At 42.2% G+C, this 27,907-nt stretch overlaps 1 protein-coding gene across 13 annotated transcripts in view; it reads left to right on the forward strand.

Moving 5' to 3' along the window:
* The window catches only part of THSD7B (thrombospondin type 1 domain containing 7B), a 481,009-nt gene that overhangs the window by 445,913 nt on the left and 7,189 nt on the right, over nt 1-27,907 (forward strand). For 12 of the 13 annotated variants that reach the window (XM_046944125.1, XM_046944127.1, XM_046944124.1 and 9 more), the window contains 11 exons: nt 1,718-1,851; nt 2,580-2,733; nt 13,037-13,175; nt 14,518-14,633; nt 14,764-14,881; nt 20,320-20,465; nt 25,264-25,423; nt 25,759-25,932; nt 26,016-26,111; nt 26,532-26,651; nt 27,218-27,300. In XM_046944125.1, the coding sequence (XP_046800081.1) occupies nt 1,718-1,851; nt 2,580-2,733; nt 13,037-13,175; nt 14,518-14,633; nt 14,764-14,881; nt 20,320-20,465; nt 25,264-25,423; nt 25,759-25,932; nt 26,016-26,111; nt 26,532-26,651; nt 27,218-27,300 (1,440 nt within the window). The remainder of the gene's footprint in view (nt 1-1,717; nt 1,852-2,579; nt 2,734-13,036; nt 13,176-14,517; nt 14,634-14,763; nt 14,882-20,319; nt 20,466-25,263; nt 25,424-25,758; nt 25,933-26,015; nt 26,112-26,531; nt 26,652-27,217; nt 27,301-27,907) is intronic. The other variant, XM_046944128.1, reaches the window with a different exon arrangement.

A 27,907-nucleotide genomic window follows, 5' to 3' on the forward strand; every position in this document is an offset into this window, starting at 1 on the left:
TATTAAGGGGGAATTCCCGGGCTGAGCTGTGTAGGTGACACATGGTCTGCCTCGTTCTCACTAACAGTAATTACTATTTAACAGTGCACTGGTAACAGCTGAGGTTTTCCTTCCTTTAGTCTTGCCTAGGGAGACACCTACCCTCGTGGCTGCAGTTGCCCTGGGACTGCATCCAGCTCTCAATGCATTCAGAGCTTTGCAGTCTCCCAGCTTTGCCTCCCTTGCAGCAAGGGAAAACTCTGATCACGCCTAAAGCACACATTTCCCACAAGCATCTCCTATAGAAAGCAATGTTTTGTCAGACAATTCAGAGGGAGTGTGGCTGCTTTTCCCCCCGTAGAGCAGAGACACTAGTAAATACCCTGAGTCTCTACATCCGTCTATTGGGACTGTGCCTCCTTCACAACACACTGCTGTGTACCCCTGTGCCTGCGGGCTGGGCTGGGAGCACAGCTCCCACCTACAGGTGCTTCCTTGCTTCGCTCTTGTGTGCATCGTTTCATGCTAATGAGTGTGACTGCACAGCTAATTAGTGAATAGCTGACACCTGAAACTTAGCTGCTATGTGCACTACACAGCATATAAAGATACCTGTACATCTTTAGCAAGTTACCTTCTTCTCATTTGATAGAAAGTTAATGTGCTGATGAGGCACCAGTTCTCTTCTCAAGCCAGTTTTTCAGTCTCCCCATCCTTTACCTGCAAAGTATTGCAAATAAGTGTTCTTTATTGCTGTGACCACAAAAGGATAGTCAGAACCTGTTACTTTAAGATGAAGCTGTGAATCAAATGTGTAGCTGAAGTTCTTTATTTGAGGGGTGGGGTGGATGGGTCCACAGTTATTATATCAGTGAGACTAGTACCGATGGCAGCAGCATGGCCAAGGAAGTTTTGCCATGCTGAAGAGGAAATCTTAGGCAGGCTCTGTTTTTGGGGGGCAGCAAGAGAGAACGTGGTATCTTCAGATCAGCTTCTGCAGACAAAGAGGTTCAAAACAACTTTTATTCATTACAGTAACAGAAATGTTGAAAGATTCATTTGTTTAAACCTATAAATCTGCTGAAGTACTGCTCCTCAGTGTGCTGCCTCAACCAGATTGAATGCTGAGCATCTTTTAGAAATGTTTATCGAGCTTTTGTGTTATTTTTCTCAGTATTTTGCTGTATTTTTCTTTCTACATAGATACCGTAGTTCAGGCGTATACACAGTCGTGTTTGATTGAGAGATATGTTAGAGAAAAGTCACTAGCATTTATGGTCTTGTGTGTAAAGATGAAATTTGTAGGTTGCATGAAATTACTTAGCAGGATACATTAGAAGCACAGGCAAATGAGTGCTGATTTTAAACGTGTACCTTTTGAAAGATGAAGAAGATGCGGTGCATATGGTCCCAGTGAATGACATGATAGATTATAGCGAGAGCAGTCTGAGCAAATGAAATTGTAATGGAATTCCTGCTCTGGCTTTGGAGAATAACTGTTATTCATCCTGCATCCTAAGATGCTTGCGTGCATACTACAGTTTATCATATACTTAGAAATCCCCTGGCAAGTCAATAATGAATAAATGAACTTAAAGATACGACAGCACTTACAGCATAAGGAGCAGAAGGCAGGGTGTTTTTCAGTGTACTCTTCTGTGGTTTTGGCTGAGGTGCTTCTGCAGAGATGCTAACCTGGATAGTTCAAATGAATAGTTTTGATGCTTTTTTCTGGCAGGTGTACGAGGCAGTCCCCTGCTACACTGAGTGCAATCAGTATTCTTGGGTAGTCGAACCGTGGTCTCCGTGCAAAATCAACAGTGAACAAAATTCCCTCCACTGTGGAGAAGGAATACAAACGAGGAAAGTCAGGTGCGTGAAGACAAAAGCACACTTGCAAATTAGAAAGAGCTCAAACATGCTTGCATAAAGCTGAAACAAGTGACAGTGAGTATGTTGTTAAGTCCAAAGTATTTCAAATGAAAAGAAATGTGCATGTCTGCATGATGATTAACAGGGAAAGAACTGAGAGATGAAGCCTTGTGTTATGACTGGGACTACTTTCATGAAGAAGGCATGATGTTTAAATTAGAATTCTTTAACCTAAATGCCATATGGATGCAACACACTCCTGATCTGCATAACCTCCATATTCTCATTGCTAACGTATTCCCCAAGTAATGTAATGGCACTGCATTAACTGGAGTGGTGTCCATAATCAGTAAGTATTCATTCCCTAGGCTTGCCAAGTACTGTGATTTCCAAGTGTGAGGAAGTTACTAATGGGAGTACAAAGGTTTGTTCTTTCTGGTTGTCATTTTCTCTTCATTCATGTGTCTTCCAATCAAAGTTAAAAGCTCCTTGTATGAAGCTTTAAATATTTATTTACAGTATTTATTGAAACCTGAATCACAAAAGTCCATCCTGTGCGTAGCATTTCAATTTGCCTTGTTAACACCATTAATTCATCATTTTGACTTACTGCATACAGCTTTGTGTTACGTACAGTGTCCTATCTGGAGTTGTGCAGACCTGCTGACATCTGTCACTTCTGTAAAAAGCCGATTAACCTCAAACAAAAACTTCTGTTTTCTGCGTAGGTGTGTAAGTACTACGGAAGACCATGGAGGGGAAACTGTACCCAACACCCTGTGCAATAAGGCTGAAATCCCAAATGAAATTCGGAAGTGCAGCTTGTACTGCCCCAATGAGTGCGCGGTGTCTGACTGGGGACCATGGAGCACATGTCCGCAGGTAGAGTCACCTGGCTGGGGTTCCAGTGGGAAGTTCCTCACATGTCTTATTCTTTGTCCTTCAACCGTTGTGTGAAATAATTGTTTTCTAACAAGAAAGTAAATGCATTGTCATGGATCCTACAGCCAACACAGTTGAATCTGGAGATTTCTGTCTTCCTACAGAGTCTGAGCTCTAGAAAATTACTCAGTAAAACACATAGGTATGTCTGTGACAATTCAATACACCCTTCCACAGAGGAGGATCCAAACAAGTACAGCAGGTGACAGGATTGGCATTGCGTTGTGGTTAAGAGTGTCTGTTTGTGTCCCCCTACTCAGAGGAGTGCTTGGTGCATGTCTTTCATGGTTAGGTGTGGTGGCACTCCTCTGGACAGGTCTTAGGCTGGAGGGAATTACAGCTCTCTCTTCTCAAGAAGACAAAATTTCTGTCTAGCACCTCCTCCTCCAAAAACCCTGAAGGAAGATTTGAGGCAGTAGTAACAAGGGCATGGCAGCAAGATGTGTGAACAATTTGTTTTGTCACAAAATACTCTAAGCTCTCTGAAATATGCAACTGCAGCCAAATGCTCTCTGTTGTTTTTTTTTTTTTTTTTTTTCAACTGTCCAAGATGGAAAGAAGCTGCAAATTCTGCCCTGTGAAAACTCTCTGGCCTCAAGCCATGAGATTTGAAAGCTATTGTTTCCCTCTGGTTAGTGTTGAAATAGGTGCTAGGTTTATTCTAAGGGGTTTTGTAATAGGCTTGGTTGACATATTTAAGTGGCAGAAGTATTCATTGCCCCTGTGTTAACAAGGCCATTATCAAAAGTCTGAGTGGTTATTGGGCAGGTATTTGTAGTACTGCTGACACAGGTAATTTCCTCCCGTAATATTTTGTGTAGGCTATCGATACACTCAGTAAGAACATGTCAAATGAAAGCTTGCGTTTCATTTCCTGTATTCACCTCCTCCTGAGCAGATCAGCTTTGATGAAGTAGAATTCTCTTGCAACCAGTACAGATGCTTGGATACCTCTCTCAGTCCCACCCTGGTTGGGCTGTTTCTTTGCCGTTAGCTTGTTTTCAGAAATAGATTTTCTTCATTTCAGCATGCAGTAACTAATGCAGATTCTCAAAGCCGTTGGATATTTTTCAGTCACATTAGTGGCAGTCAGTTGGTTATGAAGGACTGCTTGAGGCATCCTAATATCCCTGAGACGCCTTGAGTTTTTGGTTGAAGGCTCCTTTTCTGCAGTGGTGAGGTCTCTGCAGCCCACAGAAGCACAAAGGGATGACCAGGACAAGCCTTGTGGGATGACACTCCATCAGGTGGCGTAACTCTTGGCGCTTCCAGGCCCAAGTGCCACAGTCCTCGTGTCTCCTTGTACATCTTTCTGCCATGGGAGATGTTAATTCATAAATATGAGGGCGTCTGCCTGCCAATGCAATTAACTGAACAATATGCTTTCGCAATCTGTTCTGCAATGCTTTGTTGTGAAACAGAGATGACTGTGTGTGGATAGAGCATGTGTTTAAATAGTTCTGTCCAGATACAAAGCAATAAACAGCTTGAAGTTTTATGGACAAATAAAACCCTCCCTTTGAAGAGTTTACAGCAGCACTGTCTCACTTTTATAGCTACACAGGCTGTTTGTGTTCCTTTGTTTTTAGGAGGGCCACACAGCATAGTTCCTCCCAGACTGCAGATGCTTAACAACTCCAAGGCAAGCACTGGATTTGCTATACGTGCAGAATGACCCTTCTGTGAAAATGGTGTTTATTCATTCTGTACGTGGGGCAGGGATTGAGGGTAACTCGGTGGCCAGGAGTGAGGCACTGCCAGCACAAGTGTGATTAAAGCAACCCTCACCCTCCTTAGTTGTCACAGGGAAAGGTGGCCGCCAAGAATGGCCACGCACTGGTGAACACAGTCAGCTACAAAGGCAATGGAGTCAATGGAGTTTCTCATTTCACCTTTAAGGGAAGAGCTACGTACAGTCAGTTGAACAACTCCATTATGGCTGAGAGGTTGGATCGGGGCCTTGCAAAAAAAACACCCAAATATAAAAGTTTGCATCTGGAGCCAAACCTCATTTTGGTCAGTCCTGTTGTGCCTCCAGTCTGCATCAAATCTCTTGCCATGGAGTCCCCCAAAACCACATCAATAAGTTGGTGTATGTAGAGCCTGTAGCTCATTAGGATTGCCTGTTTAATCTCTGGGGAGGAATTTTTCTCAGTAGCTGATAAACACCTGCATGATTGGTGATTCATCTCGTGCTGCAAGTAAATGCCCATCTTCAGAGAATGTACGAAACGCTTTTTGTATATTCACTGAAAATACATTTCCTAAATATGGCACCTTATGGCTCCCCAGGCAACCTGAAACTTCTGAAGGATCACATCATATCTAAACGGAAAAGACAAAGCAAACATCCTTGTTACTTTTCTTTCTATCACATTTATGTTTCATCTCAAAATAGTTGGCGTTATTTTAGACATTGAACTCTGGTGAGGCATCTGCCAAAGGGCATTCGGGGAAATCCTCCTGTACCTCTGGCTGTGTTTGGCTTACAGGAGATAAAGAGGATTTATGAAACTTGACAAATTCCAGTTTGTAAGAAATGAGCAACTCCAATTTCAGCGTCATCTTTGACTGAGTAGCTCTTTGATTCAGGATATTTACCTAAGATTCGGTCACGTGAGAATTCTTTTCCAGTCACTTTGGTGCTCTGCTCCAGTTTTGTAGTGTTGATAATAAATTCATCCTGATAGCGGAATAACTAAGTCTTATCAGCCGAATATAAAAAGGCCTTTTAGATTATCCAGTTTACCCTTTGTCAGTATGTCATTGTACTCTGGATGCTTCCTGGGGTATTACTTTATTACTGCTGTTTTACCTTGTAGCAGTACTCTTCCCATGTGGATTTTCTACTTCCAGGGTAGTAAATGATCTCGAATCATATTGAAATCAATGAGTCATAAAGGTGGTGACTGCTTTGTCAATAGGAAGTATTTTCTTCAATACTTCTTTCTACAGAAGCATGCAGCTGTTGTATTCCTTTTACTTTCTTGATTCCTTTTACTTTTAAATATTACTGTTTGGAGGGGCATTTTTCTTAGTTTAAGGCACTGTTGCCATTCCTCTATGTAGATTTTCCAATCAAGTTGCAATTTTTGCATCTTGATTATGCTGCTATTTAACACTGCTACACAAATATAAATCATATTTCCTCTAACGGCACTTTGCTGTGACCCAGAAATGCAACTGTCTGAAATGTAATACCTCGAGATTACTTTTGAGGCTCTGTCTCTTTGCTGGATTCAAGAACCTCATAATTACTGATTTAAAGCTTCTCTTTTACTCTCATATTCTCTATTGTAAGAAGAAATTCAAAATGGTTTTCTCTCTGATTGAAGACTATTTTTTGGCTCATAAAGTTTTCTTCTTTGTCGCTAAGTAACACCCATGTAAGTTAAATATCAAGGCTTTAAAGCCATTAAAATAACAGTTTGAAGCTTGCTAGTTAGTTTGAAAAAAAGATCATGAGCAAATTAGATTGACTTGCATTTTGCTGCAGAGATTTCATATTCATTCTGGCTACAATAGCGTGTTCAGTCAGACATCATCACTTGATTGCTCAAAGAACCAGCTAAACAATCTGGAAGCTGAAATCCTATCATCTCTGTTAAATATTCAGGAATCGAATAACACGCACTACCTGCAGTGTCTTGACTTTGTCTTCATCTGACTTGGAAATGTAATTAATTGACTTCAATTGAATTCATCAAAGCATTCTTAAAAATGAGTTAACGTGTGAGTTGTGCTACAAGTCCCTGAAATAATTACCTCAATTTTTTTTTGTTGTTAGCTGTCTGCTACCTTGTGGATAGCAGTCACAGCCCTACTGTCGGATCCAAGTGGCCTTCTTGTTTGCCTCAGCTGTTGGTTTTCCTTGCAGCAAATTCTAAGAGGTCTGAAATTAGTTAATTAGAGGAGGTTACATGTCAAGCGAATGAGAGCAGCTGTCCCTATTTCAGTGAGCGTTTTCCTCCTGGATCAATAGCCATTTACAGTGCTCAGGACTTGTAACAACTGATTTATTATGCTCCTGAATCTGTGAGGTGTGTGCAATATTCAGATAACCGCTTGTACTAAAAGTGGCAGCAGGCAATACAGCTGACTCACAGGTTTCACAGTGACTTTCATCTCAGGTGTGAGTCTGAGTTGTTATGGTTTGGTAGTGCTTCCCCCCTACGCCAACTGGAAAAGAGATGGAGGACTCATCTGTAGATTTTGTGGTTCATTGCATGCATTACTGGAGTCTTCATCTCAACTGGTAACTTCACACGTAGGCTTAGCAGTGAACCTATATTATGGGTGTTGGACTGAAGAATGAAGCTTTTGAGTAGAGTTTAATCTAGTCCAACGGATAATTCCTTTAACTCAAGAATAAGAATTATGCTGGTCCAAGGCTTTCCTGGCTGAACATATGCTGTTCCTTATCCATGGTTGTGAATTGATTTTTTTTTTTAATGTTTTTATCAAAAAGTTAGTGATTGATATATATACATATATATTTATATATATTTAGAATCGTTGGTTTATTTTATTTATCTTTATTAAAAATCTTTATAAAATAAGTAATAGTTATGCAAGTATGGAAGTGAGTTTCAGAACTTAGATACATCTCAAAAAGAAAGTCTACATAAATGCATTTTCGTTTCAAAGGGCTGCTCGTGTTACTGTAAGGGGATTGTTCCATTGTTCTGAAATATCCACGTCTGCATGAACAATACAGTGGCTCATTGCAGTGTTAAAAATAGTTAAACCTTGTTGCTGCCAACGCATTTACCTTAGTTTGAGGTTGAATGTTTCATTATGAATAGACGTTTAAATATAATGTGGCCAGCTATTTATACTGCAGTGTGCATTATACAAGCCATTTGATAAATAAAACAGCTTAAAGGGCTTTCTATTGGGTTACGACCTTTATGCTGAACAATTATGATGCATGTGAAAGCCTAGATCAATGGACAGCTTTTTAAATCCACCACAAAGAGAGTCTGATAGAATATATTAATGTGCAACGTTAACAACCCTTACTCAAGAACTTAGATTTCATAACCTTATGGTTTTATTTTATTTCGCATCCTTTTCTTCCAGAGCAAACATTCTATTCTTTGTCTGTTCTATTATTGTCTGGAGCAAAGGCTGGGTACATTCTTTGTGTATGTTTATATCCCTCACTTTTCATATTAGCTTAAAATAGTGTCAAGTGGTCATGCTAGAAAAATGTGACTGGCTAAAAGGAATACTAAAAATGCAGTAGTTATAGTGCCAAGAATTCCTCTATAGAATCAAGAAGATGGCTTTTATAGTTTCTCAAGTGAATAGTCCTTTAGGAAAGACACCAATTCATTCCTCCCTTACCGTGATATGTATCTCCCAGTGCCTCAGGATGTTTTCTTTCTGTTGTCATTTATATAATCTTGTCTGTAGATGCTGGGCTCAAACTCAACTGTTTCACAATTGATAGAAAAGAATAATGAAAACAGTGAGATTTAATGCAGTAAAGTAGGGGACAGTCTAGTTATGTATGTAAAGAAACTTACTGTCAGTGTATGATGCCCTTATGCTCTAAGATACGCTGTATGATATGTAAGGTATGAATTGTGACCTGAGTTACATGCCCATTATTATTATCAACTAGTAATTAATTCCATTCCAACCAGTTGTATCAAAGGAATTACGTGCCTGGATTGTGCACTCCATTGCTTACAGCCATCGAGGAAGAATCTGGAATAAATCCAGCAACCAACACTGTAAAGACAAGTGCCAAAATTAGTTGTCGCTTAACCTTGAAAGTACATAAAGTTCTCCACATCTCTACCTTCTGCTTCCACACATCACAGCATTTCTTGTTTTCTCTCTTATATTTATTGCCAGTCAACATCCATATTCGTCCTCCTTCTTTGATCCAGAAATCTATAACCTATATGTAGCCTGGGTGGTGCAGAAAGTAGATTCAGTTACCCTGAATAGAGATAGAAATTAGACAAAGGTTTTCCACTGGTCAAGCAGATAGTAAGCTCTCATGATCCTCAGGAGGAAGCACGACTGAGTTGTCCTTTGTGACAGAACCAACCCCCTGGCAGAGCAGAGCCTTGGTTTCCTGGGGCCTGTCATCTCTCCAGAGCTGTTCTCATTGCAGTTTGCTGGAGGTGTCTTTGGAGCCAAGACCCAGCCCTTTACACTCAGGCCAGAGGGAGAATTTGAGCCCACTTTCTTATCTCATTTCCTATACGTGACCTGTGTGCAAGGGCTGCTCTGTCTGGACCCCCACCACAGATCAGTGAGATCTATACAAGCATGGCATGGAGAGCTTCAACATCTGCAGGAGTTTCTGCATTGCACTCAGTTCAGCCATCTTCTGGCTCTGACACAGTCTAAATCTACCTTAGTAAATCAGCCTAAATCTGTCACCTTGACTTTCAGGGTAGAAAGATTTCTGTGATGCCCAATTTAAGCTAGTTGTTACATGCCAAATCCTCCCACAGGTGTAGAAATACATAGTATGACTGTAAGGAGATAATCTGAAAAAAAAAAAAACCAAGTCAAAATTTAATTCCCACAACTGTATACTCTAATTGTACATACCTGCCTGTCTCTGAACAGTGATGCTGACTGCACCTTTTCTTCTTTCGTTTTCCTTTTGCTGTATATACCGCGTTGGCTGATGCTGAGCACAAACCCAATTGCTTACGAGGGGGAACGTTCAGCTTAATGTAAAGATAATAATGAAAAGCTTAATGTACAGTCAGTAAAAGTAGTATTTATTAGTGGAATGGCATGAAGTAAAATAATGTCTTCTAAGTACCACATTATTTAAATGGAAAGAGAGGAACTGGAAATGAAAGTGCTTAGAAAAGGACTGATGTGCTTTCTGTTTACTAAAAAACAAAAGTAGATTAATATATGCTTGTGAGAATAAACTTGGTTTCCTAGTGAGGCAGGAAATCTATCCTTTTTCAGTTCAAAACCTTTACCCCTTTTTTCTACATGCCGTTGTAAGAAATCCCTTCCCAACTTTCGGGTGGGCTTCCTTTAGGTACTGGAAGGCTGCAGCGAGGTCTCCCTGGAGTCTTCTCTTCTCCAGGCTGAGCAAGCCCATCTCTCTCAACCTTTCTTCATAGGAGAGGCACTCCAGCCCTCTGAGCATCTGAGTGGCCCTCCTCTGGACCTGCTCCAGCAGTTCCACATCATTCTTGTGCTGGAGACCCCAGGTCTGGATGCAGTACTCCAGATGGAGCCTTACAAGGGCAGAGTAGAGAGGAATTTCCTCCCTTGCCCTGCTGGCCACCCACCCCTTTTTGATGCAGCCCAGCATACAGTTGGCTTTCTGAGCTGCGAGTGCACATTGCTGGCTCATGTTGAATTTTTCGTCAGCCAGCACTTCCAAGTCCTTCTCCTCAGGACAAGAAGTTAAGTAGTGCCAGTCCCGATACCAACACCTGAGGAGTACCACTCGCTGATGGAATGGTGCCTGTACTATTTCATAGAGAAGGTCATTTTTGAGTAGTCAGGTTGACTGTCATTTTCTGCATCTGTGAGAATACTCAGAATCAAGCCCTTCTGTAGTCTTGCCCAGATCTTAGTTAGCTCTGTAATAATCCCTTACTTAAATTACTCAATTTTACTCAGTTTGCTGTCTTTTCTATAATGCTACTGACAACACTGTTTTGCAGCCAGTGGTAATTGTTTTTTTCCCTCAGTATTTTTTTAACATCCCAATTCAGGTCTATCTACATGTTGATGTTAGTGATGGCAGGGTGACACAGTGTCTTCCTCCTGCCTAGCAGCTGAAGTGTTTCTTTATCTCTCGTTAATGCTCCCGGTATTTCCCCATGAGAAATAATCTCTCTTCTTTATCTGTTTATAGCCCCTAACTACTTTGGGTTTCCAAAGCCATTCCTTATTCTTTGCCATGTACTAAGTATTTAATTTTTCCAGCCTTGGATTTTGGTGGGGTCCTGCAGCAGTTGTGCATCCAACCGTATTGAGATTCTACAGTGGTTGGATGCTCGTCTCCCTCTTGCTCCTTTGAAAATTCCAGCTTTCATCTTTTCCTTTGCAAGCCATTCCCTCCTGCCGCTTATTCAGTTCCGTATATATTTGGTTCAATTTTTTACATAGTTAACTTGAAAGAGTAAGGCCAGAAAATCAATTATAAAACTAAATTGACTTCTCAATTGACGTAAAGAGAAACTCAACAAATAATATTACAGGATATTAGTTACAGTTTGCAGACTTTGAATTTTTGCATGTTTCCCATGTCCTCAGCTTGATTAAATGAAAGCTTTTCCGGCAGAGATTCTTTATTATTCGGAGCAGGTAAAAGTGAGTTGCTTATCGTATCAACCCTGGCTCCTCAACAAGGTGGCTCATCAGTGCAGTGAGAATGCCAGCTTCAGATCTGCAGTAAACTCCTCATTTGTTTAGATCCTGGCAGACGTGAGATACACTCCGACCTGTTGGAGTCGGCGCTGTTTCGCTGTTCCACTAAAAGGACATCTGAGAGGGAGAATTGCCTGGCTAGCCAGGACTGCTGGGTGGCTGCGACAGCGTGTGCGCCACGCAGTTCTGAGCTGCATCGAGGCCCTGTAATTGTGCACAGCAGGATGCATGCTAGACAATGCTGTTTAAATAAAAGCAGTTACTTATCTACAAATTATGCATATTTTCTGTCTACAGGTGGGTTGTTTTTGGAAAGGGAGCAAAGGCAGGTATTCTGGAGCTGGCACAAACTTAACTTCTTTCCCAGCATTCAGTGATGCATTTTTTTTTTCCTTTGGTAAAAATGCAGAAGAAAATTAATTAGCAGTAGCTACAGAAATACCTGCTTTGATTTTTTTGTTTGTTTGTTTTAAATGGGCAAGTCATTTAAGTTATGAGTCCTCATTGTGAGGGTAAGCAGACTGATTGTGGAGGAGGCCATAAACTACTGGTAAACACTGAGCGCAGGTTTAGTTTTCAGACAATTAAGAACAATTAGTTGTTTTAGATGATGATATTCAGGTAAGATTACCATTTAAAATGGCTTGACATGGTGTGTGTCAGCAATCAGAACATAATACAGTTTCCTTCATGTAATATCGGCATTAAGCAACGCACACCTTGACAACTGTTTTCAAACCAGACCAAAACTTTTCCTGTTTGTCCTGATATTTATTCTGTTTAGTTATGCTATCATCTGTGCTACTAATCCAGTTTACAGCAGCCTGAGATTTTATGCTGCAATTCCATGACATCTCTCTTTAATATTCACAGTATGGGAATTATCCATACTTTCACCCATGCAGGGTTCAGTGTTTGACAGCACTTAGTAGCATGATAATAAGCCTGTGGCTTTAAGCTGTTAGTTTGTTATTTTGTTTTATTTAAAAGACTGTATAGAAAAATCATGTTTTAAATACTCAATCACTTAGGAAAATATTTTCCTACATGTTTTGTTTTCTGCATTTTCTTTGCTGTTCCAGAGCAACCTTTGGTCCTAATGAGAGACTGTTAGGAATTAAATAGGTCATCTTATTCAGTAAATGCCTCTGGATAATAGAGATTTATTTAATTGGGATTCATTTCCATTAGGTTTGCTGGGACCGCTCTCACTTGCCCGCTTTGTGGGACTGTGGAAGAGCTCTGCTGAGCCTCAGTGGGCCAGAGCCCTCGGGGCTGGTGTTCTGTCCCAGCCTTACAGCCAAAAAGGCTATTACGTACTTCCATAATCACCCTGGCTTCAGAATAAGCCTATTTATACTTTTTTATGAGATCATTTAATGAGACAAAACAGCTGTCTGTAGTGCTTTTAACCACCAATTAGCCCTGATCGCTGCCACAGCCATTTAATTTTCAGCACTGTGGCTCCATCCTCCCCAGGCAGTGTGATGTGGATGTGATAACTAAGATGGGGACACGGCAGTGACACAGAGCTCTCTGGTCCAAACCATCCCCACGTTAACTAAGCCAAGGGAAAATCTGAAGTAATGTGTGGGCAGAAGTGGGTGGCAGCTCCATGTGAACTCCCAAGAGAAGAGAAGAGCTCATGTCACTCGTGTCCTGGAGGCTGGAGGATGAGCAGGTGCTGTCCTCACCATGGAGGGGATGTTGTAAGACTGGAAGCTTTTGGTCACTGTTGCTAAGGCTGCAACTGCAATGGGAAGCAGAAGTAGGGAGGGAGGGCTGATAGAAACAAACATCTGCAGCCCCAGCAGCCAGTGTGTGTGTATTCACTGGGGTCTCTTGTGCTGTCCATCACTTTTGTATGCAGGTGTGTGATCCGAGTACTGTGCAAACCCGAACTCGGCAAGTGCTACGATCTGTCAGTAGAAAGCCCTGTCCTGAAGACTCACAAATGAAACCATGTATTCTTAACCAAAACTGCTTCCAGTATCAGTACAATCTAACAGGTAGGTACAATTTTCCAATCTATTCTTTCCAGGAAGGTTACAGCGTACATTAAACTGAGGTTCTGCTTTCCTAATTGTCTTTACATAAAAGACCCAGCTCCTTAAAGACTTTCTCTGGTTGTGTTGTTAGTTATGTTTGCTTGTTGTGTTGGCTACAGCCTTGTCATTACAAGGCTTACTTGCAGACATCTCTAATTTCACTAACACTAATTACATGCCCGCATTTCTGGAGGTTAATGGATAAATGTAGGATTTTAGCAGTTATCATTGTGGGTGTGCTGGAAATAGAACAAGTCAAATGGGATCTCTTTGTTTTGCTGGGTCGTTAACAGAACTGTGTGCAAAGCTTCAGTTACAAGAGAATGTAACATCTGTGTGATTCCAGGGAAGGCAATAATATCCAACAGAAGTCTGATATGGAGGTGATACAGCTTATCTGGGTGGGCATAGGATATTGAGAGCAAAATACATTGTTTTGACCCTAGCCAGGAGCAATTAGATCTGTTTCATATGAACTAGCAAAAAGAAAAGTGCAAGCTCTTTTGCTTTCACTAACTCAGATCATTGAGAAAGATACTAAGAGGAGATCTGAGATGAACTTGTGGGCTGGTGGGGAAGGAGAGCAGAGCTGCAGGAATTGTTACACCTGAATACAAACTGAGCCCGAGACATACAAACAGCATGATGATAAAACCTTTTTTTTAGCACCTTATTTCAGGAAAGAAGAACAGTTATGCATTGATGTTTATCAAAGGTGGAAGACAAAGTAATATGTTTTCTGCTCATACACTTCCTATTTCTTGTTGGTGTATGGAAATTTTAGTTGTTTGTGTTGTGTTTCTTGTTTATTTTAAATGGTGTTTTATGGCTTGTGTTGCTTTGCTTGCGTACTGCTCCTCATTATTTTGGACAAGCAATAGGATATGAATTCTCTCCTCCTAGTAATGCCTGTCTTAGTTCACGAGTACTTGAGACCCATTTGAAATAATGGGAAGCTTTGCTTTGAGACATAAAATGGATGAAATTATAGTTGCTTTTCAGAAACTTCCACAGCTACTTTATCAAAGCGAAGTTTTCCTTCTGACAATACAGCCCTGCAGACGCACCAACTGGGTTTAATTGATACGCTTTATCAGCATTTAGCAGTTTTCTGTGCACCGTGGTGTACTGGTTTTGTTAAGGATTATCTGCGTGCGAAGCACTGAGCTTCAAATCTGAGCCTCGCTTTTACTGAAGAGCAGCTTCCTTTTGTGTGCTTTCTTTTTGGGTTCGATACGAGCGAACACGGTGAAGTATAACTCAAAGGCGAGTTACAGCAGAGTGCTGTGTCTTGTGCCTGCAGCCTGGAGCACGTGCCAGCTCAACGGGAACGCGACGTGCGGGCGAGGAGTTCGGAAGCGGCTCCTGAGCTGCGTGCGCAGTGATGGGGAGATGGTCAGTGCGCGGCACTGCGAGCAGGTGAAGAGAGAAGCCGCGCGCCGCGGAGAGACGGGCAAAGATTAATTGAATTCTCCTAATTTTCTGCCCCTCAGCAGCATGGTGTCGCCCTGGTTAAGGCTTACGTGTGCGTTTTGTTGCTCGCCGACAGCGTCGCCTGGAGAAGCCGGCGGAGACGAGCAGCGAGTGCGTGGTGCGGTGCGTGGTGGACTGCCGGCTGTCGGCGTGGTCGGCCTGGTCGCAGTGCTCCCAGACGTGTGGCTCCGGCGGTGAGTGCCCTCCTGGCCTTCCCCTCCCACCACACACCATAGAAATCGAACATTTGACGTGCTTACGGCAGCCCTGCGGGGTGACCGAGCACTGAGTCCCAGCAAGCGTTTAAGAGGTGGTTTTGGACGTGCTCACATTCCTGAGGCGTTGGGTTTTGGAGATGTAATAGGCTGTTTTCAAAGTGCAGTGTAGGAAGCAAGCAGATAGATGCCTGAAGGTGGGACCTGGCTTAGTGGGCACGGTGGTGATGGGCTGGCGATTGGACTAGATGACCTTAGTAGTCTTTTTCAGCCTCAGTGATTCTATGACTATTTTGTTATTTAATTTAACCTTTCAGAATCCAGCCGTAGGAAACACTAACCCCTCCCAGATAAAATAAGTGCTCAGAGTTAGCAGAAAAGCTAGGGAGCTACAGGATTCCTGCTACAGAGATAAGTAATCAAATAAAAATCCTTTCATATTACTTTTAGCTACATAATGATATCAAATTGAAGACAAAAAGCAGTAAGAATATCGTTCTTTAGTTCCTATATGCTGCTGTCTCTGTCCTGTGACCGCAGCTCCCTTAGTGTTTGCATGACTCCAGTAACTTCAGCAAAGTTTTACGTAGCCTGTACTGCTCGCCTAAATAGAAAAAGCAAAAGAATTTGGGCCTGTCTTGCTTCTGTATGAGTTAAACAAAATATTAATTGTTGATATGAGGTAATGCATTTAAGATTGCAATCCAAGTACGCTCACGATATTATTTCCCCGGCTTGTAGAGTGCATCAGACGTACAGGGAGTATTGAAACCAAATTCACTGAAGGTCAAAAAGAAAAAAGATTGTAACTTCCATCAAATGATCCCTTCAGATGGATTTCAGAAATCAAAACATATTACAGAAAAAGCTTAATATTTGGATTAGTGGCGTTCTTTCTTTGCCGAGTTTTTAGCCCTGTTGTAGAACAGTGCTCTCTTAACATAAATGAATAATTCATAGACAGCATGTTAAAAACAACGCTCTAGGAATACTATTAATTCCAAAGTTTTTTTTTTTTTCTTCAAACTCCATTTTGGAGGGTTAATGCTCATGTTGCTGAATGGACTTAAAATTTTTTTGGAGTGTTCAATCACTCACTAAAATAAATAGCGCAAAAGCAAGTTGTAACTTCCTGATGGCTTTTAGCATGATTAATGGAGCAGTTTGTCCTGTGTAATGCCTGAAGGTCTTTTCTTCTTGAGCGCTCAGACTGCACAGTCTGCAAAGGGATGTGCTACTGCAAGTAGAGGCATGCCTCGTATTCCTGATCCTGAAATGCTCATCCAAATCCTAAAGACTAGTCACAGAGTTGGTGGTTGGTAATGCATTTAAGGGGCAAATACTTGCTTTGTGTCCTAAGCCAGAGCTGAGCTTCAGCAGGGACCAGAGCCAACTGAAGTATTCAGTGCCCTGCAGAAGTGGACCTCAGCTCTTCTGTGAGTTCCTTGCTGGGGGTGTCAAACCCCATTAAAGATAATTAAACCACGTAGTCAAGCACAAGCTCAGTTCAGTCTGGGTCATCTTCTGCTTCACAGACAATATAAGTGTTATGCAGTGAGTAGAGAACTGAGTAGAGCAGATCAGGCTGTACACATGTATGATTCAAAAGCTGGAGGTAGCATTTCTGTGAATGTACAGACCATAAACGTCTGTGAAACGTACCTTGAATCCTGATACCAAATGCAGGTGATGGAGGTACCTTTGCAGCAGTCCCGTAGCTGTGGCCTCTTGTGTGTTTTCGACAGCAGAAACTGAGAAACAGCAGAAAGCTTCCCTTCAGCTTCTTCTTCATCTTCCAGTTGGCTATAAATACTACTAATGGTAGTATCAACGGAGAAGCCATTATCGATGTACCCTCTTACAGGTGGTACTTCACAGATCAGTATCGTGCAGATACCAAAATCCCCCCCAAATGTTGACAGGCTACATTACTTTTGAAATCACCACAAGATTCTCTTTGGCATTTGTGAGAATAGAATTAAACCACAAATTTGATACAGGAAACCAAAGGATGATAGTAAACAAGCTGTAGGAATATGGGGCAGTAAACACTGATTCTGCTTCCCTTTGCCAAACAAATAATTGCCCACTTTTTGGTAAAGCCAAACTGAGGACTTAAATGCACACTTCTCAGAAATAATTCAAGGCAAATCAGCTGTGTGGTGTTACTGGCTCTGCTCTTCTCCTCTTCACTCCGAATAACATTCTGCTTTTCTGGCTTTCTTGGAGAGTGTGTGGAGGGCCCTCTGAAGTACCATAAACAATTTCAAAGGGAAACTTAATTTAAATATGGTTCCGATCAAAATTTAGTGTTGCCAGGTGTATGCTTTCACTTGTTTCTTAACTCAAGCAACACTGCTAACATTTTTTACCCTGTCCTTTTCTTCCAGTAACTTGGTTTGCTGTGATGTATTTTAATGGATGGTGCCTTTTTCTTGCCCAGGTTTTATTTTATGGAACAATGCATTTAAACACGATGCGGTGCTGCTGTGTGTGTGGCGCTGACATCCAACATGATTCTGGTACACAGCAGCCGAAGGCGAATATATTGATTTTTATAAATGATGATGAGTAAAGTAGATCTCTTCCCTGCCTGCACTGAGCCTGCAGAGACGTGTAACACATTTTGCCCGTTGCAGCTGTGGTTCTGTGCAGCATCTGCTCTGGATGCTGGCTGGGGCCTGAGTCTGACTTTGTGTTACGCAGCAGGCTTCCTCCTACCAGTTGCTGCACTGTTATGGGAAGGTGTATAGGACTGGGTTAATGCATGGTGTTCCTAGGATTAAAGCTACTGGCAACATATTGGATAAAAATACATCCCCTAGGACGTATTTCCTTTATTGCGGCAAGTGAATGTCAGGGGCAGTTGTTCTTTTCTAAATAAATATTTTCCAGTTTGATAGAATTTCTCTCCTACAGGTGTGTTAAACAGCATAAAAACAACTAAACCTATGCCGTGTCACTTAGGAAAGTGACCTTGTCAGATAAATGATGGGACTTAACCTGAGTTACCCAGGGTTCAACACGCACTGCAGAGTAAATATCCCCAAGTAATTATTTCTCATTTCCAATTTTCAGCATACAGAACATTTAATGCTGCAGAGCAGAGGAGACAGACTTGTGGCTAATTCATTGCAAAATTAAGGAAAAATTCATTAGGAAATTAAAGAAAGCTGGGATTGCTTTTCTGTTCTGGAGTTTGTGTTGGAAGCAAATGAATTTAGATGCGTGGTGTTTCTGTTTTGCATAGGCGGTAAAAAATAAGGTATTTACAGAGAAAAGACAGGTGGAGTTTTTCTGCTCCTTGAGCGGCAATGGAACACCTAGGTGATGTTTATAGAGTGAGGAAATAAACCACAGAGCTTTAAGAGATCCACTGCAGTGACTGCACCCAAGAGACGTTTCAACAGAAGTTCTCAGGCAAAATTTCTTTCATGATTTTTTCACGGTATAGGAAGGAAGAGGTAGGAGAAATGAGGCAAACACCATCTGACCATTGTGAATGCAGTGGTTTTAAATGGTTTGGGTAACCCACTGTGGGGAAATAATGTGTAAATAAAAACATAATGGTTGTTAGTTCCTCTTTAAGGGAAAATCACGTTTTTTTTATGCAGTGATCTTCCCATTTACATTTTGTTAGAAAGTTGTTAAGCGGAGAGTATAAAAGGAAATTACGTCTTTAATTAAAATAGCTTGATGAATACTTCAGGGTTTCGAGCCCCTCCAAATGAGCTCAGATCTTCAACTCGGAGCTGTGGCTGCCACTTCCCAGCTTGTGCCTGTGGGGCTCAGCACTGAGCTGCCCGCCCCAGGCACCCCCCTGTGCTGTCCCCTGCAAACCCCACAGCCTCAGCTTTCCTGCTTTCTCTAAGAGTATATTCCATTGCTAACCAGTCCGTAGAGCTCACAGAGCCACATGCCAACATCCAGCCTAATTTTATGAGCTGTGCGTTGCTGCTGGTTGCAGCATCCCTGGATGTGCTAGAGCCTGGTGCACACATCTTCCTGTTCTGGAGTGAGCAGCATCATGTCCCTTGGTCTTCTCTCATTCTCCTGCTTACAAGTGCTTTGGTATCTGTGTTCCACTGCTGCAACCCTCTCTCTCTGTGTGCCAGCAGCAGAATGGATGCTCTCCTGGTGCATCACAGTTCTTACCTTTTTTCTCTTCTCAGCTAGGAGGGTTTTTTCTACCTCCTAATGTATCTAATTCTACAATGGCTGAATGCACAGTCATGTGGATAAGAGCTTTTATCATCACTTCTGTTACAAACTTCCTCGGTCCAGAGGATTACAACTCGAACAGGAAAAAGTCTTAAAATTGGTTTAAATGGGTTTAAAAATGGAATTCAGTGGGTAAGAACGAGGGAATAGCATTGTACAGGTAAGAAAACTCACTGAGATGTGTCAGGAGCATTTTCAGGTGAGTGTGCTTTTAATTTTCACTTGCCAGATCTTTTTGGGAAACCCTCTTTGTAGAGACGTTCATGACGGCGGTACCCAAGATGGTAACTAAATGGCTGAAATACAAATGGGAGTACTTCACTGCAAAGGCTGCTCTCTTTCCTGGTCAGGGAGTTAGCAATTATGGCTTGCATCTGTTTTGCATGGGTGTGCTCTTACTACTGAATCCTTTTCCCTATTTTTAACTGCCTCTCAAATCCGCATCTATCGAGAGGCGAGGCAGGAGATTTATCCATGGCACAGTCTTATGCCTTCCATTGCATAAAGGCTTTTTTCCAGTTTTCTTTTTAATTGGAGCCAGGATTCTAATTGAATCATTTTGAGTGAAAACATTCCTGGATGCGAACGGACAGCAAAGGAGAAGGAAATGGAATTGCTGTAACTTTAATGAGTGCATTCAGTTTTATTATTTCAAAAGTAGTAACATAATTGCTTTTTCCATTCAGAAGCTGAAGAAGTTTTCACCAATAATAAATAGGATTTTAATGGAAATGGCAGAAGTGGTTATGGACGGTAATAGCCATTAGGGTGTTTGCAGTTTTCAAATTAGATGCACACAATTGGTCATAAAAGGAAGATTTCATTTGTTAAAAATCTCTGGAAACATATTGAATGGACAGTGATAGAAATGATACTTCCGTAGGAATTATTTCCTTGTCATATTTAATAATCAGGATTGAGTCAAGTATTTAACTGTGTTGCATAAGCAAATAACATATCTGGGAAACATACAAAACCGTATTTAAACATTGTGTTCAGAAATATCAGCTGCTGCATCGCGCGGCAGAAGATTGGTAATTGCATCTGTATCAGCCGAATAGCCTTCCCCAATAATTGCTTTACTTTTTTGAAAGAGAGCGTTTTTACTGATGGAAGATGAGCTTGTAGCCATGCTAACCCCCGGAGCACCCCCAAATCCACTCCTTCCTGCTGACTGCCATTTCTTCTCTCCGCAGGCCAGATGGTGCGCGGGCGCACGGTGCTGCTGAAGGCCGCGGCCGAGGGCCGGCCCTGCCCAGCACAGCTCAGCCAGCACCGCAGCTGCCCGGTGAAGCCCTGCTACAGCTGGCACCTCGGGCCCTGGTCGCCCTGCAGGCTCCAGGTACAGCTCACGGCCGCCTCGGGGCAACCATTCCCTTAGGTCCTCCTTGCAGGTTGGAGGTGTTTCTCTTCCAGTTGTTGGACACGCCATAAGATGCATGTTAAGCGCGGGAAAATCGGGGATGTAAACCTGTGCACGTGGTCTCTCAGCTGGCAGCAGCGATTTATAGCAATGTAGGTTCAAGTAGTGTGAGCTTATAGATGTATTAAAGAAGATTTATGGAGTGAATGTGCTTGAGCAAGCATAGTTGTGGTGACCTATAATTTAGTTATATAAAGCAACTCTAACGAGAAAATAGCTTTGTCTCTTCTTCTAAGAGCAACCTAGGAGGTTTTTTCCTGCACGTTCTTCAGTGCAATAGTGTTCCTGTAAGGAGTGTGGGCTCCTTCTTGCTCTTTTTAACAGCTGGAGAATGGCTGGAGTCAGCAGTGAGGCAGTGCCTGCACCCTCCGCACTGCAATCATTCTCCACTGCCATTGGCCATTGTCAGCCTTGAACTGATTTTTTTTTCTCCTAAGCTTTTTCTTCTCTCCTTAGCTGTTACTTGACATTTCCTGTATTCAAATAGATTAGTTGGTAGCTCAGATCAGGCAGGTGTGAGTTTCCCGGACACAATGAAACCCGCTCAGGCTGCTGAGAGCCCTGTTTGCTGAGGTTCAGGTGGAGAATTGCTCTGTCTCATCCTGGCACACGAAAACTGTGCACAGGCCCCTGCCTGATTTTCTGTATTGCCAAATACAGGCAATGGAAGCCAAAAGTGGAAGTGAAGACACATTCTTTGTGTTTTCTGCTCAGCCCTTTACTGTAGCATGCACGGCTTGAGTGCTTGCTCCATCTCTGGCTGCAGCTGAAGGACCTGTAGCAAATGCCAGAATTTACCTGACTTTTTGGAGATGAAATTTGAAGTATTACAGCCTTTGGACAGCTCAGGATCACAGAACCGGAAATACATTTTAGGGTCAACTTTCTTCTTCATTCCTGTGCTAAACAACTCATTGCAGATAAGGATGCGAATTCAGCCTTTATATGTGCTGCACTCAGTATTTATTTATGTATAATGCCCTTAGCTGATATTTTGTCCAGCAAAGGTAAGCAAATTCTGCTAAGCATTAGGGATGAGAGATTCAAGCAGAGGAGCTAGCATAGCTGATAAAAGAATTAGTAGAGAAGCTGAATTAAGGCCCCACATATTCCAGAAAAATAACACATCCAGAGCCCTGCTATATTTCAACTCAGAACAAGTAATCACAGCCTTTGCTTAGCCAGATATCATCCCGCACTTGCAGTCAGATAGGGCTTGCTTCTCTCCTTAAATTACTGTGTCGTAGTTTCTCCCCCCTTTGCTTTGTTTTGGAGAGGTGCCATTTTTTTCCACGTTCAGTTCTCTTTAATGAGGTGCTCGGGAATTAAATGTAGTTCATAAATACAAGGTGATTTATTCCTGTGCTTTTCTGGAAAAGAAGCTTAAGTGTACTTTCCAAAGAAAGCTTTCAGAAGTCGTGTTTTCGAGGATGCTTTGTAGAAGAAAGGTAAATACATCCCATGGTAAGACCAAAATGCGTATCATGAAGTTGTCCTCCTGGAGTAATGTAAACAGGACAACTCATTATAAGGCTAAAGTATTTCTTCCTTGTATTATGAGATAACCGAGACTGCATTTCTTAATTGTAGAAGGACCATTTTATGCTAAATTGACTTTGTGTGAATAATTAGAGGTGTGTGCATGTTGAGGAGTACAGCCTGCTAAGTGTTTTGTAGTGCTTGCTTTCACAGTCTGTAAACCAGTGCACGGCTCCCCGGGCAATTCCCCATGCCACGAGCACCCCTCCTGCAGGTGTGGGCATTTCTGCTGCATTCAGAGGGATGTGGAACTTGGAAAATGGACAGTACACATAATCCTGAAGGGTTGCATTTCATCAATCTTTTTCCCACGAGAGCTGAAGTGTTTCACACTGATTACTAAAAAAAAAAAAAAAAAAAAAAAGAATAATTAGAAAATAGAAATTAGTAGTGGGTGGTGGTGTTCCTAATTTTTTCATTAAAGGAATACAGGCCAAATAGCTGGATATTACCAAGAGCTAGCTGCCTAACGTTGACAAGAAGTCCAAGAACCCCTTCTTTAATTTGAAGTGATTTAAAAGGTGGCCCCTTAAATGTACTCAGACAGTGCTTTCTCATTAAGATTTTTACAGGTTGCTCAACAACCTGTGAAAGTATTGACCAGTCAGCTCTTTACCTAGGATGATTGTGAGTACACATGAACCCCAGTAAAAGCTAAGAAGGGAGAACTTTTCTTAAAGGCACGTTTCAAGAAAGCATCTCATTGGGACTGTGGGCCCTTGTGCTGTTGGTGTGCCATAGGTGGCTGCTTGTGGGCAGACCTCAGCTCACACCTCCCAAGGAAGAGTACTTACAATATAGATTTGGTCCCCAAAGTTTTGAATATTGGATCATTTCCTCAGCAGTGCTGCTCTGATTAGCAGCTGCTCACTGAGTCCTCGTTGTGCTGTTACTGCAGCAAATTTCCACTGATTCCACTGCTATTAATTCAGTCTTCAAATGTATAATTTTGGGGACGTGAATAATTTTTAGGATGATCAGGAAGTTAATGCGTGGCTCCTGCATTGCTTATGACCTTGCCAAAAACATCAAAAAAGCCCACTGTCATTTTCCTCTGTAAATGACAGTACGGCACCTTATCTTTTGAATGTGTTCAGTTCATTGTGAAAATGCATTTCTGGTCTTGAGTGAAAGCAAGCAAATGGAAGGCACTGTTGAAAAGCTAACATGTTTGTTTGGAGTTGGTATAGAGTCCATGATTTCTTTTTTTTTTCTTATCCTAAACAAATGTATTGTCAATATTGCCTGATAGAAGAATGAAAAACGTTGCTTTGAGACGCGCTGACTTTTATAGTGGAGACTACCAAAGAAAGCATTCTTTTCATGCTATTTATATTTATGTCTCTGCCACTGTATGACTATTCATACATCGTTGTGTCGACAAATACTTGTATATTTACGTCTCATTTATAAAAGAACGAGTATCTTTTTAAAAGTTTTTTTTTTTGTCCTTTCCAGTCATCTTCAGTAATTCCTTGATCTACTTCTTGAGCTGCACACAGGCTGCAGTTTGATTAGTGCCCATTTCCCCGGAGAGTTCTCTCCACATCGCGTTCTGTTTCCACCAGCAGTTTCCAAGAACTCCAACCCAATTGACAGCTGCATGAGTTATTCACACACCATTAATCTCGGGCTGCAATAGAGGTTTCAGCGGTGAAACGGTAATTTAGAACAGTACGTTACATACCGGCTAAAATGAAAGGCGGTGTTAAAAACTCGAGACCTGGCTGCATCTGGTAAATCTACGCTAATACTTCTCTAAGATGCTTTTGATAAGCAACTACTCTCAGCCCAACTATTTATGCCCCTATTTCCATTTCATTGTGCGTCAGCAGCAGAAGAGGTCTGGAGAAAATGAAAAAGGTACCACATGTTTACAGGAGAGAGATTCTTGAGATTCCTGCTATCAAACACGCTGCCGAATAAATGTACTTGGTAGGAGCCATTCTGTTCCACAGATGAAGTCCATTATTTTAAAAGAATCTACTGCCAAGTGATTCAAAGTAGCATTTCCCTTGGTTATATAAAAGCAATGTTTCATCCTTCTTCTTGAGCTTTATTTACTGAATTTTGCAAAGTGCCATTTCCACAAGGCTTGAGACATCCGTTCATAAAGCATCACACGGGTTTAAGTTGTGTACCTCAGACATCACTGCAGCTCCGTTTTTCAGAGAAAAATGAAACAATTCCAGCCTCTGGAAGTAGCCTCGGGGCATCAATTCTCACAGCATCTTCAGATCGTCAGGTTAGCCAAATGATATTGATTCTCTGGTAGAGGAAGTCTTCAGCAAGTAGTTTGGTGCATGGCAGAGTATTTCAGGACTGGGCTGAAGAGCGTGGAATGGCTTACGTGGAGCCTCCTACTGCTTGTTCACATCAGGGTCAGTGCTAACAAACTGTGGCTGGCTTCAGGTGGCATTTCAGTAAAGCAGGTGATCTGTGTCCGCTTCAGAACCTGTAACTCCCTGCACAATTAAGGAATTACACAACACGTTAATCTTTGCAGCCTAATTAAAAGCGCTGATGGGTTTTTGCTGTTTCAGTTTAAACCATTTAAGTGGTCATATTGGGTTGTGTCATCAGAGGAGGTGAATGGAAATGTGCATTCCTTTTTGAATGGGCTCTGCCCTTGGCCTCTTCGGGGAAGCCAAAAATCTCTGTGTTTATTGAACTGGGCCTTCCTTAAGAATCAGTAAATTCACGAGCTCTAACTAAAGACATGGAGAGCTCACCCCAAAGACTGCATTCAGCTTTTACAGTACCTATCTCTTCTCCTAGGAGCTTTGCTGCCTGGGCAAGGATCAGCATTCCTAAAGCTGTGCTCTTCACATTTGTTTTTTTCCAGTGCTGTGCCAGGCAAAGCACCTGCCTGAGCTCTGCCCCATCTGCTCAGTGACTCCTTTCTTTCCACGTCTCCCACGTGTGGAAAGGAAAGGATTTATGTGTTCTTCTCCCCACTTGAGCTGCAACACACTTTTCCATGTTCCATTGCCTCTGAGCTTCTGTAGAGCTGTGTACAGAGATGATCTCCATCTGTTTTCCCATAACTGAGGGTACTGTTGCAGCCCAGAAACTGGATTTGTATCTTTGAATTCTTTTTAGGTGGAGTCAAGTGTATTTCTTCTGCCGTCTGCTAGCAGCAGCAATGGGTGTCTCTTTCCTTTCTGTCATTTCCTAGGGTGGACAGTGTGGAGATGGATTGCAGTTCCGCAACCTCACGTGCGTAGTGCATGATGCATCTGTTTCTGCTACATCCCAGCCAGTAGAAGATGCATTATGTGGTGAGCTACCTTTGAAGGAGAGTGTGCTGCAGTTACCGTGCTCTGTGCCTTGCCCAGGTAAAGTGTTTTGAAAGTCACACTACGTTTCTGTCTGTAATAGCTTTCTGAGACTGAGTTGCTTGCATAGCTGAGCACTGTCAGCTGCTGCAGTAAGAATTCGTACTTCAGCAGATCGGGTAAATGCTCAGTCTGCTGTTTCTAGATCACCTGAAAAAGACTTTCTTTTTGGAGAAAATGAGATTTCTCATGAAGCAGAAAATCTGAATAATGCATACCATTGGGTGATAAACTGGGGTTATTTCGCTGTTAAAGCCGTTGTACTCAGCTTGTCCTTAATCCTTTAAGGCTGATTCCTTTTGCAGACCTGCGATTTGTTCTCTCCCTGCACGCAGGTGACTGCCACCTGACTGAGTGGTCGGAGTGGAGCTCCTGCGAGCTGACGTGCATTGATGGCAGGAGCTTTGAAACAACAGGACGGCAGGCGCGCTCCAGGGCGCTCATCGGTCAGCCTGCTGAGAACATGGAGAGCTGCTCCGGACAAGTGGTGGAAACACGGCCTTGCTCAGGTAGCCTTGCCAGGGTTTGTCCCACTCAAGAGCTTATTCTGGTTTTATTGCAAAGTGAAGGCCGACTGGTATTGATGTTGCAGGAGGGAGGTGTTACGAGTACCTGTGGAAAACCAGCCTTTGGCGAGACAATGTGCGCACAGTGTGGTGTCAGCGCTCAGATGGAGTAAACGTCACAGGTATGTCCCAAAGCACACGGGGCTGAAAAGTCTTCTTCCAGGTATTTTTTCTTCTGCACCACTTGTTCGGAGGGCAGTTGGAGAGCTTTCCTTCCTGATTCCCCCAAGATTTCAGTTCAGAGCTGCGTGTAGGAAAGAAAGGTGGGCACTCAGCAGCCTTGCTGTCAGGTCACCATCGCACATGTCACTGCATGAGGACATTTGGGTGAAGTACCCTCACTGACTATTGGGCTAGATGATCTTAGTGGTCTTTTCCAACCTTAATGATTCTATGATTTTCTGACTGCTGTGTTGGTCACAGGAAGAAATGAGTGCACCTATACTAACAGGCCTGCCTAGGCCTTCCTGTAACTGTGGAGAGAGGAAATCACATGCAATGGAAAAGAGCCCAGCTTCTGTAATGCTGCTTCTATTCAATAGACAGGAATCACTCAGACTGTGAGATTCCTGCTGGTGCCGTGACCTACAAATTCTTCCTGCACAGGATGAAAACTGAAATTCATGGTCAGCACTTTGAAGCTGTACAGGAGGTTGGCAAAGGTAATAGGGCTTGCACATCCGCAGGATGAATGAAGAGAGAGCAGGAATGAAAATGTTATCTCGTTCTATTTATAATGAGTAGTTAAGATAATATACAAAAGTTTTATGTGCGAAGGTTGCCAAGTAGTTAAGAACTCATTAACACTATTTTATTCCTATAGAAGCACAGAGCTTCCCAAGTGAGAATGGGCTAAGGCGTTATGTGGATTATGTCTTCTTATGTAGATAAGACATTAATGAGGACACAGAAGATCTGCATCTAATTCCTGATTCTGTCCCCAACTTCCTATGTGGCCTGGGGCAAATTGCTTAAGTCTGTATATCGCTTTTCTCTATTAATAAGATGGGTATGATAATAATTCCCTGCCTTGTTAAAGTAAATTAATTAATATGATTCCTACAGATATAATGCTAATGTGTTCAGTAGTCTAGTACTTAGCTATTTAAAATAAGCAAGCAACCACTTCTTGCAGTACAGTGATCCAAGTGCAAAATATTGTGAAACGTACCCTTTTCTCTTTTCTTTGAAAAGCACTCTTCTGTTTTGAAAGTAACTTCTTTTCCAGGAGGGTGTGCTCTTCAAACCAAACCTGCTGAAGTTCGGCACTGCAGCCCAGCATGCAGGAAACCCTTCTCCTACTGCACCCAGGTACTTGGCTGCTGCAGAAAGTGGCTGAGGAGTGAACATTGCAAAATATTTTTTATTACCTTCGTATGTTGAATGCATTCTAGGACCTAAGAGAGAGTTCAGCATGCCCATGATACCACCTCGAGGCAATTGTAGGAATTTCAGTCCGAAAGCTTCATAATTCTGCACAGATGAGTAAAGGTGTATAAGTGTAAAAGTGTTACAATTTTGGTTTTGTTTCATGGGGAGAGTTTGAAACCTTCTGGTCTAATTTTCATTGAATGCTATTTTACTGTCACATAGCAAGTGGACTGTTTAAAACTTTAGTAAGCGAGGAGATAAAAGTTTATTTGCTCTCCTGCTCCTCCATGGACGCAGGAGGCCCCTGTGAGTGCAAGGAAGCTGTAGCAGCCTGATCCCACTACCTCCACACTAAGCCCTAAAGCAAAGCCAGAACTGAGCCACTTGCTGAAATGGTGAGCATCTGCAGCACCCGCTGGGTCCTTCAGCCCTCATCTCCTCTTTGCCGCTGAGGTTACAAATGTCCCTTCCTATAGGTACTGAACTCCAGATTGAGAGCTTCCAAAAATGCCTTCTCCTTGTCCTCTGTGTCAATACTGTGACAGAG

Source organism: Gallus gallus, chromosome 7 (genome assembly GCF_016699485.2).
Source record: "Gallus gallus isolate bGalGal1 chromosome 7, bGalGal1.mat.broiler.GRCg7b, whole genome shotgun sequence".
In the NCBI taxonomy this organism is placed as follows: domain Eukaryota; kingdom Metazoa; phylum Chordata; class Aves; order Galliformes; family Phasianidae; genus Gallus; species Gallus gallus.